The sequence below is a fragment of the Ptychodera flava genome (assembly GCF_041260155.1).
Source record: "Ptychodera flava strain L36383 chromosome 23 unlocalized genomic scaffold, AS_Pfla_20210202 Scaffold_23__1_contigs__length_28996876_pilon, whole genome shotgun sequence".
Lineage (NCBI taxonomy): Eukaryota > Metazoa > Hemichordata > Enteropneusta > Ptychoderidae > Ptychodera > Ptychodera flava.
The window spans coordinates 5,853,128-5,869,279 of NW_027248277.1; the positions used below are offsets into that span (position 1 = coordinate 5,853,128).

The following is a 16,152-nucleotide window of genomic DNA, read 5'->3' on the forward strand; positions in this document are numbered from 1 at the left end:
TTTGGTCCAAAATTATCAGAAAAATTACATAAAAGTTCATAAAATTTGGTAAAATGTTGCATTAAAATTATTGCATTAAAATTTTGGTGCGAAAAATAAAGCACTCAAAGGGTTAAGACTAGCTTATCATATCGAATGAAAAAAATTCTGCATTCTGAGGGGTTGACTTTGAATCATAGTGTGTCAGTCTGACAAATGTACAGTCGAGGGGGATCTTCCCCCCTCTACTGTCTATGGACAGTCTGACAAATGTACTTGCTGTGGTTGTGATATGCATGTATACAAAAATACTCAACCTCCTGTTCAGATGGTTTTGAAAAGCTTTTCACTCAAAAAGCTGTCAGCAGTTTAAACTTGCAATAACCAGTAATTCATCAATATTGCACAACATTATCTCTTCATGGGGATTTTGCACATCCGAACTAGGTGAGGGAAATTGAAGTCCAATGCTATGACTTTCATTTGACACATACATTGTAATCATCACCAGTGACGTGTCTCAAGTGGAGGCGGCCATCATTTCTGTTGGGAACTCAGTACAGCTGCTGCATGGTCGACACCAAAACATGTTTGTAGACTTCATGAACATTTCAAACATTGATCAATAACTATGCACTTTAAATGGGTTATTAGAATATTTTATTACAGCAAACACAAGGAACAGTTACTGGGCCTTTAAATATTCCTACTCCGATAAATTTTGAGAAAAGTCTCCATTTGTGCACGATAATTTTGTGACATCACTAATATCTGTCAAAAAATTCTTGAATGGACCAGCATATCCATAAATGCTGAGAAAACAAAACCAGATACTTGCTTCTACAATGTGCTTGAATGAAACCTACGTTTGAACAATTCCCGATGAAGAAGAAGCTGAAATTAAAAATACTCTGAACAAGATTGGAACTAATTTGGGATGATTGGATTTTCATATTTTTCAATTTTCTCAAAAGCGCTAGGTGCCGTATAGCTGAATGTTACAATATTGGAAATTACTCATAAAAACAAGTGTGTAACTTAAAAAGAAAAGCAGATGAGATTACATTTGCAGATGAAAACGACCTTACTTCACCATCCAATTATCCCAAATTAGTTCCTATCATGTTTCTGGAGGTCTTACAAGTTTGAACAGTAATTTCAGGTTGATGTCTAGATTTCACAGAAGCGCAAACTGAAGTAACAAAAGAATCGTCATAGCAACACACTAATAAAACTCACTCAATACTGAGTATCGTATCTACAGATGAGTTTTGGTTCTAAAGATCCATAAAAATAGAAAATATTGAGTTCACTTTCAGTGTAACAACTATAGAGGGCGGCATTTGTGATCAATGAATATTCATTGTAGTAATGAGTAAGGGTCACAGCTTTTTCATACTCAAAGCAAAACTCCTAAGAATGACTTTGCCACCATAAATATGCATATATTTACCACATAGCCATTTATGGTAAAGAAAGGAGGACATTTTTACTCATCAAATGACACTACAGTATCTGTATACATGAAAGTCTGCACACTTATTTTTCACCTGGCCATCAAAAAGAAAATCAGGCATTGTCTACTACAGATACTGGTGACCAAATTCCTTAAATACACAGTCGATATTTTTTGACATACAGTGAAGGCCCCAATGAGCATTACAGAGAGAGGAAGTTTGAAAACAGATTTCTTACAACAGTTGAGATACATTCGAAAGAAACAGTGTGTGATTGGCCATCTACTGTCAGTCCACAATTCCTTGAAACATTAAAATTCCGAGTGTAATGCTGATTGAGCCAATGAGTGTACGGCAACTGTTGTTAGAAAGGGTCACCTTGGAAATAATGAGCCAATGAGTGTACGGCAACTGTTGTTAGAAAGGGTCACCTTGGAAATAATGAGCCGAAGTGTAGAGAAGATCAATTTTAATGCAAAGAGGATAGCAAGTATGAATTAAGAGATGAAAAACAAAATGCTAGTTTATTAAATAAACTGTGCCTTTTTGTGATGGAAGGCAGCCATTTTGTTTCTGAATTTCCTCTCTTTCTGTTGGTTACTGGCGGCCTTGCCATGTATTGAAACATCAATGACTCTGCTTTAATACATGATGTGTATATACGTACAACTTTGCTGTAACACCACATCATGAATAATGCAAAATCTATGAATATTTGTCATTGATGAGTCATTATCTAGCATTTGCATATATAAATATTCATTAGCACACTTTGCATTCATGAATAAATTAATGCCATGTTTCAAGCATAAGAAAGTTACAATGCACAGAAAGATACAAAAATATTTACGTAGACAGAACAACAAAAGCAAAAAGGTATAGATAGCTGCTAGGTGTAACCTAGAAATAAGAAATTACAATGCTGCCATTTTGTCTCCACAAAAATCACTGAATTTTCACCCTATAATTGTTGAAAGCTTAATTTAAGTTGTATTATATAAAATATTTCCTTCATTTTTTTTTTTTGAGGAACAGTTGTTAAAGTTTTGTCGTCTGATTCTGTACAGTTTGTAGGTCAAATAAACATGCTGTATTGGCTTGATGTTCTTTACCCACAATGCATCACCACTGCCTGGTGGAGAAGAGCAGTTGGCAACAAACAAACCAGAAAGCAAGAGTGAGCAGAAGCAATGAAGTTATTTTATACACACAAAAATTACTGTTCCCTAGTTCACAATTTTATGCAGATCATGATTAAATATCTTTGAATAATCTATACTGGTAATAGTTTGCCAACACGTTGTAAATTGAACACAATGCCCAGTCTTTATGATCACTGAAAATTTAATTTTACATGAGTGCTTCTTATGATCTGAAAATTATGTTGCATGAGGGCGCCCTGTAGACTTATTTCTCACTTTTGGACTTTTTTCTGTGGGAAAGTGTTGGTTCATGTTCTCAATTTCTGACAAGATGTAACGCAATTGAAAACATAGTCGCAAAATGATGCACAGGGATATTGGAAATGAACTCTGCACTTGAAAGGGAATATGCATCAGTGTGGTTGGAAATCTTGAAACAATCAGGGCTTTAGTTCAGGGCGGTGAGATGGAATATGTTGCCCCTAGTAGACTTCGCCGCGGCATGCCTTTGGGAATATGAACTCAGAAATGTTTGAGTGGAACCAATGACGGAACTACAGTCCAGATTGTACTATCTGCGTACTCCAGCACGTATAAGGCAACACCATACATCTGTGCAGTTTTGGTACTTTCAGATAATCTTTGGTGCTTCAAAGAAATATGAAATCGTGATATGAAAAAGTTTTGTGTTCCTAGAAAATGACAAACTGTATTTGGGATTTGTTGAACTGAAACACTGTATCCTCCATTACAAATCTGTTATCTACATGATTGGTATGACCATACATCCCTCCCACCAAACATCAAACTCCTCTTCACTTTTAGGTTTTCTCTTTTCTTACTTCTCTGAGTCTTCTTTGATGAACTGGTACGCCGATGAGAAGTCTTTGAGTCCGTAACCACGGTTACACATTATTCTGTACATCTGGTGGGCTAGGGAGCCTAGGGGCGTGGCAGATTTGGTTGCCGTGGAAGCGTCCTGTGCAAGTCCTAAATCCTGAAAAGTAATGGGCATTTCTTAATATCATTCAGAAGGCGTTAGAAATAGCTTGCTTTTCATAAAAATGTTGATTTGCTAAAACCCTGAAATGTCACCATTTTTTCCATGACGATGGACATGAAAAACAGGCTATTAAAGGGAAACAGTTGTCGGAACTGTACCTGCGCGAGTTTCTTGTTTACAACAAATGTATTTCGTGCACGATATCTAGATGCACCTCATCATCATAGCTGCAACATTTGAATTATACGATGATAGATTATGACAGACATGTTTTATCTGTCATCAATCACCATTGTGCCTTGGATACAGTGTTGACATTGATTTGTATGGGTTCTATACGACCTTTGAGAGCAGTTCTGACGACTGTATCCCTTGAACTGTTGGTCTTTGCAAGAAGAGACTTTTCTTAAAATAACTTTACCATCTGACACAATATTTGCAACTAAAATTGTGACATGCCTCAAGTCTGTGAGCTAAATGATATCTCTATCGGAGAAACTAACACAATTGATTTTAGCAAACTCTGTCAAATTAATTGTAATGTGTTCGCAAAATAGCATTGTCATGGCAAATATCATATGAAAAGTGTGCTTACACAGCAGATGAAACAAAATGGATCATGATAGAAACAGCCTGGAACAAATGATTCAGAGACGAAGTAACTAAGTGAACTGATCTGGAGTTGAAACTGACCAAGAGCAGTTCAAATGTTTTGTGAAGAGATGTCACGGCCAAGGAAGAACTGACGGCTACTTCCCCTTTAACCCTTTCATCCCATTTCCCTGTCTAGAGGTCCAACTGTACCATAGAAAACAATAGGAGTGGTTCAAACCACGGTGGTGACAGGGGTGGCCTATTGAAAATGACCAGGGTGAAGACTGCCTACCTTTGTCATGAGAGCTGTTCCAAAACCACCCTGGTAGTTGTTACTGGCCGGCGCTGTGTCTATCACTCCTGGCACAGGGTTGTAGATTTCACTGGACCAGCAACGTCCACTGCTCATGTTTATAATCTTTGCAAGCATCTTGGGATCCAAACCAAGTCTATGATTGAGTGAGAAAGACAAACAAAATGGACAGATTAGAAGAAATATGACCCTATTAATGTCAAGAATCAATACTTTATGGTAGAGAAGAACCCTACAGTACCTATCTACATGGACGGCTCCCTTTGCTATCAGGCTCAAACAGGATAAATTAAATTGCATGGCCCTGTTTCATGATTGAAAGCAAAATACCTGGAAAATGACTCAAGTTTTATTATTTGAAGATAAAAATATTCTGTAACTGTCATTTATTTTGTTTTCCTCAATCTCAAGTGTCCTCGTTACCTTATTCCTGTACCGACAGCCTTCCCATCATACTAATCACTTGCATGTGAACTATAGGTTATGACCATTGACTGCCACAGTTGGGAGTGAAGCACTTTACCCCATTCCCAGATGTCATCATCTTACCTCATTCCTAGGTTCATGGCCTCTCCGGTGCCAATCATGGAAACGGCTAGCAACATGTTGTTGCAAATCTTAGCTGCCTAGCAACAAGAAAACAGAGAAGTCTTAGGTCATATTTGCAGTCTGCTTAGCCGTGCTTTGCATTGTGGATGGATCAAATTCTACTTATCCACAGATAATTCCTCTGTTAATCTGATTCTTTTACCCTTATAAGTTATATGCCAAGTTCATATCTAACCATCACATCAGGCATAGCATGTCTTGTATGTCACATTTTAACAAGGTCTTTAAGACTTGAACATTTAAAGGCCCCCCTGAAAACATAGATACTGTGAACATGATTTTTACAGACTAAAGCTGCTATAACACACCATGCCAAATAGGGGATAAAATGTATAGCTTTTGGCTCAATTCTGCTTTTTTATTGACTCGGTGGATAAGTATGTGATGGCAAGATATGTTGTTAACCCTTTTCCTGCCAGACAGTATCACTTTCTCATCTGCCAAGTCAGTAAAAAGCAGTATTGAGCCAAAACCATATGTATTTTCACCCACTTAGTTTGGTATGTTATAGCAGCTTTAGTCTGTAAAATTCATGTTTACAGTATCTCTGTCTTCAGGGACCTTCAAATCTTCAAGTCTTTGTTTAAATACACCATATGGGACATGTTTTGCTTTACTAGTTTTAACCAATTTGACATGATGGTGAAATATGAACTTGGCAGGTAGAGGATTTGTTGGTTAGCAAATGTCCATCAGTATCAGAAATGATTTATATCAAGGTGTAATCTATTTTGACATAGTATAGATTAATAAAAAAATATTGAAAACTATAAGTTTTTTTGTTAAATCTGGTGAAAAGTGTCAAGAGTATGAATGAAATCTGACAGAGGTCACTGGTTCAGCATCTCTCACTTATGACCATTGAGGGCGCACTTACCTCCCCAGTACCAACTGCTCCACAGTGTACTACATTCTTGCCCATTGTGCTAAGGATCTCCTCAACGGCGGGAAACTCATCTTCAGAGCCGCCTACCATGAAAGTTAGTGCGGCTGCCCTAGCCGCCACAACACCTGCCAAGAATTTGAGAATGGGTGAGAGATGTTTAAAGCTCCATAAGCTGTATCTTTTGGCTATTTTTTCAGAACTTTTGTTTTGTGGTTTCCCTACACTTTCTGCATTGAATCCCTAAACTGTAATTTAATGCCAAGTATTTAGCATATCAACACAACCTACATGTATATGAGTATAATCTCCAATGTTATTGTTGAAAATTGTATTCAATTCTGGACTAGAATTCATTTGTATACAGTAAACAATGATCACTACACACATACAAGCTGTGTTGACAAAAAGAATACTCGAAATTTCAGCATGACAAACGGATTAGGGTCAGACACGGTAGTTGATATACAGAAGCAGAATACTGAAAAACTTGCCACAAGTTATAGCTTATGTGATTATCTTTTTGATTTCATATATTCAATCTCCTCATTTGCTTATTCCTCACTGCTAAATCAAAATTACCCGACAAATGAACCATGCTGACCGATCAGTCATCTAATCACACATGCTTGGTTAAATCCCCCCTTTATTCATGTGTACAGGTAAAAACACAATGGGATCAACCATAATGGTAATGGTGAAGGGGGGTTTCAATATCATAAGTTTTGTTCATTGCAATCTGAGTTTCCAAATGATGATTTCTGGATCAATATATTTTTTCATTTAAAACTAAAATGTGTTGAACTGAGTAGAATTTATATATCACAAAATTTAACCTTGCAAACTTTTGGCATCGACATTATGCTCAGTTTAGCTATTTTACCTCTTGCAAACTAACTGCTGTATGCCAGTTTACAATTAAATAACAAGTCAGTGGAGTAAGATTGTTTCAAGCCTGTTTCAGAAATTCGCTTTTTCTTACCTCATTTGCACATTTTTGACACTGATGTGTTCATTTGAACAAATTCACATCTCAACCCCTACATCTACCTGTACACCAAATACTGAGATGGTAGCTTTGGCGGTATGGGAGCCTTTGTGTGTGACGAACATACATCCGCACATACCCACAAATATACAGACATATAGACTCATCATATAAGCTCTTTTTGGTATTTATATATAAAACCAAATATGAGCTAAAAATTATAAAACAAGAGCAGGAATCAATCTATAATCTCCTGTCTTTTATGGCTTCCTATCAATGATCAATTTGTGACCAATTTGAAAATTGTTTTGGTACTCTGCTCTAAGATGTGTAAAGTTTCTCAGGGTAAGTGTACTACAATTGTCGCACAAGCTATTTCTCTTTGAATGCACGTTGGCTAGCCATGATTTATGACAGTGGGTCAAAGGGCACACAGAATGACCTAGATACGGTACACACAACAAAACATGGAGTCAACATTATTTATGAATAGCCTTTCACTAGCTGTCACTTTTTTCCCGCCAAAATGAACATCTAAAAATATTAAATTTTCTGTCAAATATGTTAAAACTTTTGAAGAATTTTGACACTTTTGTTTTCTTATATATCTGCAATGGTGATAGAACATATTTTGTTCAAAAAATAAAATAATTTGACAACTACTATAGGGTAATTGCGCATTTTAACCTAATTTGCCAAAGGTCAAGATATTTCAAGTATTCTATTTGAAACACAACAAGATCATAAAAATTTTGAAATATTTATACGGCATGGTGAGCCTGGAACGTATAACGACTGACTTAAAGGTGAAAAGTGTACATGAAACTGTAACTCTGCACTACTTCTTCAAAGCCATTGTGCGATCAGTAATGGCTTTCTTTCTGTTTTGGGCAAAAGAAAACTGCACTCTCTTGGCAAGCTATCACTTTATCTATGTTGTATTCCCTGTTTACAAAACATGATACTTTAAACAGTAACTAAGTTAAAGTGTAATTTTAGGTTAATAAACTGGCAACGTGCTGCAGCTCAGACAGTTACATCTGATTGGTAGATTGTCATTATTTACAGCAACTTGAGGAGTGTGACACTGGGGCTATTCTCTACCTGATTGGCTGTTTGGAAAAAAATCAGAAGTTTCAGTCATACTGAGAAATAGGGTGAAAAATTCAACACTTATGCTGGAGTCTCGTATATGAATAGCTATGAACCACAATTTCTACCGCTGTTTTGCACTGAAGTCACCATTGGGTCACTAAGTCTACAGCTGATATCAGTTCACAAATTTTTACATTCCTCCAATGAACATTTTAGTTCAGGTTGTTGGTTGATTCTTACCTCCAGAGACTGGTGCATCCATGAATGTTGCTCCCTTTTTCTCAGCCAACTTTGCCATCTCCTTGGAAACCGCTGGGTCTATTGTACTGCTGTCTATTAGCAGAGTTCCTTTTTTCACAGTACTGATTGCAAAAATGGAGAATGGTTTCTTGTCATCAATCTGTCAGGATTTCAACATGGCATAGCAAGGTAGAATGCGCCTCAGGGACAGATATTGAGACTTTCAACTGTTACAATATTCTTTTGATCTACCACTTGTAGGGGCTGAATTTTGAAGCTTACGGAGTAAATAGAGTGTTCATCGTTTTAGCTTTGTGAAAATTGGAAATTTGATTTTCCCTGTAGATATAACACAGGGATGGCAGCCATTTTGAATTGTGAATATCCGTAAATATTGGGTAATTTGTTTGTCTAGTACCAACATTTGCACGGTGAGCGACCCCAATTTTTATTCTTGATTTGAAAAAAAATGGCTAATAGCTTGCTTGAGAAAAGTTTGAGCAAAGTTTGTCTTTCCATTTTTGGGGTGTGACTACCTTAAAAATCCTAATCAGACATGCAAATATCTATCCACTCAAAACTGTGTTTAAGTAAACAAACAAGGTACAGCAATGATTAGAGTTCACAATACTTCAATTTTAAAAAGTCAGGTGAACATTACAAAATAGCAATCATCATTGAAAGATAATTCATCCTCCAATCATCAGCATTTGTTATCTCTCCATCAGCTTTGCTTTGTACTTGTAGTCGTTAAGGGATGCAGATGTACCCTGTCATGGTGTCATACCTTTGAGATATCATAGAATTGTACAGCTGGCTTATTCTGATAGCAACCCTGATCATGTTGGTTTATTCTGATACCGAACCTAATTGTGTTGGTTTGTTAGAGTAACATTCCTTACAGTTCACCTTTTCTTTGCAATTTCATATCAGTTAACACACTTTAAAAATTGCCAATATCAGTATAACCATATTACTGCAGTGCGCACGGCAAGCCAAGAAGATATGCTAGCCGTTTAATCTGAGATAGAAATCACTTATTTGTCATTTTCAGAGTTCAAATTCACAGCTTTCAGATAAGAAAAATTCTTAAACAATAATATATTCCAAGTTTTCCCATAATTGACTCAGGTATAGTTTGAGCTCCATGTAATGTCCAATGGTACACATTATTGGTTTAATATGTTCCTCACTTATGGAGCAAAATGATATCTGGTCAATTGACATGTGGTGTTAAGGGAAGGGGGTTGTCCCACCTGTGGCTGTGCATATGGGACCCATACATCAGATCTGTTGCTGTGCACAACATAATGATAACCTGACATCTCTTGTGTATCAAGAATATTAAAATGGTGGCTGTATCAAAACTATTGAGCTCAGTTGCAGCAGCTTCATGAGGGGATGCAACCAAAGTTTATTTGGCAAAGTCTTGCGGAGATTAGAAAGAGCTCTACAAAACTTGTGAACTATGAATATGCATCGGATGCTGAATTTGCTTTACATCTGCTTGGCATTTGTCGCCAATTTCTGGGAAAAAGGCAATGTTTGCCCAGTCACAGACGAGGCGACTCCCTCACTTTAACACAGATTGCATCATATTATGAAGATAATCGACATTCTAGAGAAAAAAAGAATGAACTAAAGTCACCTGAAAATTCCAGTTGCACCAGTGTACGCCTCTCGAACATGTGGACTTGACGGCAACATCGTGACGATGCGATCTGCCCTCTGTGCAACTTCCGCTGGTGACTCCGCGACTTGGGCTCCGAGGTCCTGAACTTCTGCAATGGCTTCTGGGTAGACATCAAAGACAACCAATGGGTAGCCGCTTTTTAAAAGGTTCTGAGCCATTGGGTTGCCCATGTTTCCTAAGCCGATAAATCCTATTGGTGAACTGCTGGCCTGCAGAGGTCAGAAATGACACTACATTAACCCTTTATCTGCCAGGCAGTAATAACTGTATCACTTCTCCATCAGCCAAGTCAGTAAAAAGCGGTATTGAGCCAAAACATGACGTATTTTCACCCACTTCGCTAGGTATGTTATAGTATCTTTTGTCCAAAAAAAATCAAGTTTACAGTATTATGTTTTCAACAGCCTTCAAATTTACAGTATTATGTTAAAATACATCATATGGAATGCGTTGTGTTTCATTAATTTTAACCATCTTGACCTGGTGGTGAAATATGGACTTGGCAGGAAAAGGGTTAATGATAAACTTACCATACTACAAGCAGTTTCATCTCTAGTAAATTGACTAACTGTTTGCAGCTTTCAAAGGAGAACAAAGAACTAAAAATCACATAAACAGCCAATGTCAACAACCATCTATTGCAAGAACCAGGGATTGAGAACTGCCCCTTTAACCCTCTTCGTGTGAGGCACATCTTCATTCACATGTCAAGTTTATTCAAAGGTGTATTTCTCATGGAACCTACTTGAATGGTCTTCACTCGCTGTAAAGTGCTAACATAACCATCAGGGATTATGGTGTTCAAGAATTCATACTTTTACAATATATGTATCTGTTGACAGTCATGTCATAATAACTGGATAGATGAAACACGTACTCCTTGAACTCTAATAAAAGGCCTAGGAAAGGTTGCTTGACGTTGAATTCTATGCAAAGCTACCTGCAGTGACAGGGTGTTTAAAAGATACTAGGTGTAGGAATCAAAGCTTACCTTGGCTTGGCTCGACACTGCAAAGAATAATTTGAGGGAGAAATGCATTAACTTTATGCAATCTTAATCCTAAATCTTTTTTTTCTAATCTGTAACAGTGTGTGCTGTGTTGTTGACTGTCAAATTAGCTCTCTCGGATGAAAGGAAAGAGTCATCAGCTTTAATACTTTATGCAATTTTATGCAAATTGTATGCAAAACAGCTGTTCCTTCCATTTTTTCTTACGTGGAGAACACTTACACTGATTGTACTGTATATTCCCAAGGGCTCACTAAGGTGCTGGTAGAAAGTTGCCTAAAGACGGATAAGTCTTACTCTCAAATTATTAAAATACTCTCCCACTGTGCTGTTGCGTGAACTCATTATTTTTATGCTTGGTCTTGAATGAGATTACTTTGAATTTTCCTGGAGCAAAGTTTGTGTAAAAGGTTTAAATCTGTCTGTTTTGAGGCATGATGTCAGAGGGCTCTAGTTTGTCAATTAGTACCCCAGAGGGCACTGGCTTCTCAACTAGTGGCTGGTTATTTGATCATTTACAATTTGTTGTATAACAACTTTGCAACGGAGGCAATCACTCAGAGTATATGGAGAGCAGTGATTTCCAAAGCTTGGAACAAATGAGGGTCGGCTAATTTACATAACAATTCACAATTTGCATATTATTTTATTTTGAAAATGTATTTTTGTATAGTTAACATGGACTGCTCCAAAAACGGGGGTGGTCAATTCCTAATAATCCCCTAGTGGAGAACCCTGGAGAGAATATTGAAAAAGCCATATTTTGCATTCTATCAGAGCAGCATGGAGGTAAATATCTTTTTTATCTCTATGTTCAATAACATAACATTTACTATGCAAGGGCGTTTTTCACATTTCTATACCAAAACTGACACAACCGTAATGGACACAGAGAACGTGTCTCATGCAAGGCATTTACAAAGAGTAAATTTAAATATGATCCTCTGTGCATGGTTCTTTGTGTCAAACATACTTTAGATACAGTAGGATCATGATTCCAGCTCCATGATTTAAGCAAGTAACCAATAACACAGTATAAAATACAAATTGCAAGATGTTTATCTGAGCTATTGTACCATTTTAAGAACCGTTCTCTGTGGCTAACCAGAAAACCCGGCCCGAGACGAGACAAGACGACTTGTACAGATGATCGATAAATCGCTCTCACATATTCACAAAGCATGCAGCACAAGTGTTTAGGCCTAGTCCTAGAGCTACAATTTTGCAGCTAACACAGGTACACTGTACAGGACCATTCAATACGTTGGATCATGGTCGGATGTACGGATTTTCTTTTGTCATAGAGTACTGGGGGTAGGCAAAAGCTACAAGTTCTTGACTTGAAATTTGAAGACGATACGGATGCACTGAAATTTTCAGCAGTGGATGGATTCAAGATCACGGCCAGGCTGAGTCCCAATGCCACACAGTCCCTACGCTGCTCTGGTGGAGCGACCGCGAAATGGCAATTGGCGTTTATCGGGTGGACGTGGCTTAACACCAGTCATTAGCGATCGGGTAGTCAGTGCTCCATCATATTGATCTGTTTGACCTAGCCTGCGAGCCCCTGCTAAGACCACTCCCCGTCTGTCTTGGGCGAAAATTCTAAAAAGTCTGGCCAGGCTGTGAACTTATGTGCAACTCGTCACCTAGGCTTTGCATTACGGTCATTTGGCTAAGGCATGGAAAATAAATACAGCGGCTTGCGCAACGCCTGAAACATTGTCCACTGTGTCTAAATGCCAAATTAAGGCACTCAACCCACCTGAAAATGCCCTTGCAACAGCATATTTACGATGTACGGCTATAAGTCGGAGTGAACACAAACGTGCACCAGTCAGGGTCGCCATGTTGATCGCAATGATTCATGGGAAAGGTCAAACGAGGGCGAGTGCATTGGGCGTGCTTTGAACATGTTGAAAACCAAGCGTCTTTATTATACACGGCCTTGGGGTCGGAGGAATGTTAGGAGTGGTGGGTTCACTCAAAAATTGAAAAGTTCAAGGGGGATTCTTAAAATGTGAAGAGGAAGAAGGGGAGTTAGTCAATTTTTGGTGCACATCTATTTCCCAAAATATTCGATGGGGGAGGGGGGGGGGGCGGAAACAGTCCTGGTTGTCGGATAACTATATACTACATCTAATCAAACACAGGTCAATATTATATTTGCATTATCGCTGTTTACACAAATTTATTCTAATCGTTTAGCACCTTTTGGGGTACGTGAAAGAAATCGGAACATCGGGCGCGGTCTAACAAAGCACCCGAGGGCGGTTTTTTAGGCTAATGTGACCGAAATTGCAGTTCTTCAGACCAAGAGTCTTTTTCTGATATCATATCTGCAAGTAACATTTCGCAGCAGAAATATCGATGGTGATCCGATGCAGGTGACTCGAAAAATAAGTCTTATTGATATTGGGACAAAGCAACATACGCAATATTAGCTTTGTAGGTCTAATTCTCTGCTACACCACAGCTAGGCCTACAGTACGTTCCATTGTAAAGGTGATGCTTGCAAATTAAGTTCGCACTATCCGATCGTGATCATGGCCCGGGAGCATTTTACAAGGCCGCCTGTTTGAGCATGGAGATTACTTCCATGGTTTGAGATAGACAACAGCGTTTCTAGCAAAGTCATTCGAACATGACCCTGAGTCAGATTGCAATTTTATCCAAAACATGTCATGATTCCGTATATAACTCGAGGTGACAACGAAAAGCAATATCTGTCCTAGCTGTGGAAACGCAGCTATCTGTTGGCGGAAAAAAGTTAATTTCGAGCCCTGTCCTATGTGGGAAAATGGTCGATTTTCCAATAATTCTGTATGTGCATCCAGAAGATCATGTGCATCAATATTATGGTGCCATATTGTTGAAATATTGACCGCATGGCATCCTGTGTACACAAGAAATTTAATGTAGTCAAGAAGTGATCTCATTGTGTATGAATCAAGGAGAATTGTGGGTAGACTCAGACATGGCGTAATGATACTAATACTTTAGAATCCCTTTGTTATAATGATCAAGGATTTCTCAGTGACGGCTGGCAGAAAAGGCAAAAAAAACCAAATTAACATGTTTTTTCATCATCTTAAAACATGTACATCATGACTATTTTAAAGTTTGTAAAAGAATGTGAAATGTGCATGCTCTGTCAACTCTGATAAAAAAATGTACTGCTGACAAAATGTGAACTTTAACATATCCAGGGTTATCTGCATTTGAATTGTGAATGGAACTAGCAGAAATATAACATATACATAATGTGAGTTCGTGTTATGGATAAGGTGTTCCAACAAAGGTTCTGAAATATTCCTCAGGATTGTTGCTTTCAGTGTCAGCCACTTTCATTTATGGCAACCAAATTTGAAAAAAAAGAGAAAAGAAAACGCTAGTTGGGTTTCCCCGATTTTCACCGTAGTCTGCAAGTTATTCAGCATCATCAGATGGAAATGTATGCTGGAATTGTGAATGTAACATCTCACTTTCCATAAATATCTGGAGACCTGCAAATTGTGTAGCAGTTAATTTAAAAGTTACATATCACTTTGCTGATTATGTAGTCTGACAATTTCTAACTGAATTATGTGCTTGTCATTGTGTGTCATGTGTATCAGTGAGAAAACTTACATTGTATTATGTTTATTTACACAAATTGCACTGTCAGTAGTACAGAGAGGATTTGCATGGTACCCCAGAATGAAAGTACAAAATGATTGGTTTTGCCTTGCAATAAGATAAACAATTATAGGTTTGGTGCAAATAGTGATTTTTCTTAGCATAAGGTGGAAGACTACTCAGGGGCAATGCAAAATTAGGATTGCATGCACGTAGAAATGTCAGAAAACATACTAGGAATATTGTCAATCTCATAAAACTTTCACAATGATCCATGATCCACTGAAAGGTGCTTTATTGAAAAAATATAAAACAAATACCATGTTACTGTGCTTGATTTTGAAAAAGAATCATAATTTCATGGTTTTTCTTTGAAAAATCACCGACACAAAAGTGCTGACTCAGCATTTTTCACAATTTTATTACATTAAATAAGGTGGCATAGTTGTTATTGGATGAATAACTTCATACATGGTGTTTATTATCCGAACATGTAGACGATACTTAAAATCAAGAGTGTAATGAAATAACAATATTTTTATCCACCATGGCTATTGTTTTCTTTGAACAGGTCAAATTTGCAATAAAGTCATGTGTAAGGCTCAAAATCACGGGGCAACGGATAACTGAATGTAAATTATTTCAAAAAGTAGCTTGGGAACAGCCATTTCACAAGCTACAGCAGAAGTGATATTCTAGAAAATGACAATATTCTTGGTATTGGGTAGTCCTCTACCTTAAAAGTCTGTACCTGCCACAGTCAAACATTTTCTAAGTTTTCGACTCACCCACGCTCAAACCAGACTGTGTGTATTTACATAACTTTTATGTATACTTAGTATCCTTGCATAAACGATGAATCAGTTATAATAAACTGTCCACTGTCAGATTTTGTATTGCTGTTTACTACTGTGTTACTGTGAGTGGACAATGTGGGGGCCATACCCGTCCGAAGATTGTCCCTTCCATATCACATGATGCAAGCTCCAAGTTTGGAGCTTTTTTCCCATGATTCAAATTACATGGGCAACTTCCTGTACTATTTTTATCGGTTTTTGTAAAAAATCGCGCGAGTTATAAGTGGTGAAAATAGCTTTTCCGGGGTAAATGAACACAAATCTACCACATATGTACAAATCATCCTTGGTGAACTTCCCCTTTAATATCATACAGGAATAAAGGCGGGGATAAAATTCAGCAGACAGTCGCGTTAGTGGTAGGGTGTTGCGCAGATCGTGGGGTTAACGCGCTGGCTGGGGAACTTCTGCATAGAAAGCAAAGCGACTGGAGAAAGCCTAGGTTGAGTGTGAGCATTTTTGATTTGGAGAGCAGAGCGCCCTCATTGTTTGGATCTTTGTATAGAACCATCACGGATTAGGATTAAATACACAACTGGAGATTCACGCTATGTGTTTTGCACAACCATTTGATTGACAGCGATTTTTCAGTTCACAAGCGATCTCTAAAGGCGCAGACTCCCTTTAAAAGGACGCAAAGCTATGGCTATGCCCCAGACTGTGCCGGCGTAC

At 37.8% G+C, this 16,152-nt stretch overlaps 1 protein-coding gene across 2 annotated transcripts; it reads right to left on the reverse strand.

Annotated features, from left to right (window-relative positions):
• Nucleotides 1–622: 622 nt before the first annotated feature.
• On the reverse strand, nt 623–12,870 carry LOC139124074 (3-hydroxyisobutyrate dehydrogenase, mitochondrial-like). Of its 2 annotated transcripts, XM_070690204.1 has the most exons (8): nt 12,771–12,861; nt 10,988–11,004; nt 9,952–10,205; nt 8,304–8,425; nt 5,975–6,108; nt 5,038–5,114; nt 4,468–4,624; nt 623–3,575 (listed from the first exon to the last, which is right to left on the reverse strand). In XM_070690204.1, the coding sequence occupies exons 1-8, from the start codon at nt 12,853–12,855 to the stop codon at nt 3,417–3,419; spliced, it is 1,005 nt and encodes a 334-aa protein (XP_070546305.1). In that variant the 5' UTR covers nt 12,856–12,861; the 3' UTR covers nt 623–3,416. The 2 variants fall into 2 exon arrangements, with proteins under 2 accessions (XP_070546305.1, XP_070546306.1); XM_070690205.1 differs by lacking the exon at nt 10,988–11,004 and having other exon boundaries at nt 9,952–10,226; nt 12,771–12,870.
• Between the last annotated feature and the right edge of the window lie 3,282 nt (nt 12,871–16,152).

Excerpts from the sequence above, each read along its gene's own strand:
- LOC139124074 (XM_070690204.1), bottom strand. The coding sequence starts at position 12,855 with ATGGCGACCCTGACTGGTGCACGTTTGTGTTCACTCCGACTTATAGCC. Across the intron at positions 5,115-5,974 it reads GAGCAGTTGGTACTGGGGAG|GCAGCTAAGATTTGCAACAA; the intron begins GTAAGTGCGCCC and ends TCTTGTTGCTAG. Across the intron at positions 4,625-5,037 it reads GCCATGAACCTAGGAATGAG|ACTTGGTTTGGATCCCAAGA; the intron begins GTAAGATGATGA and ends ACTCAATCATAG.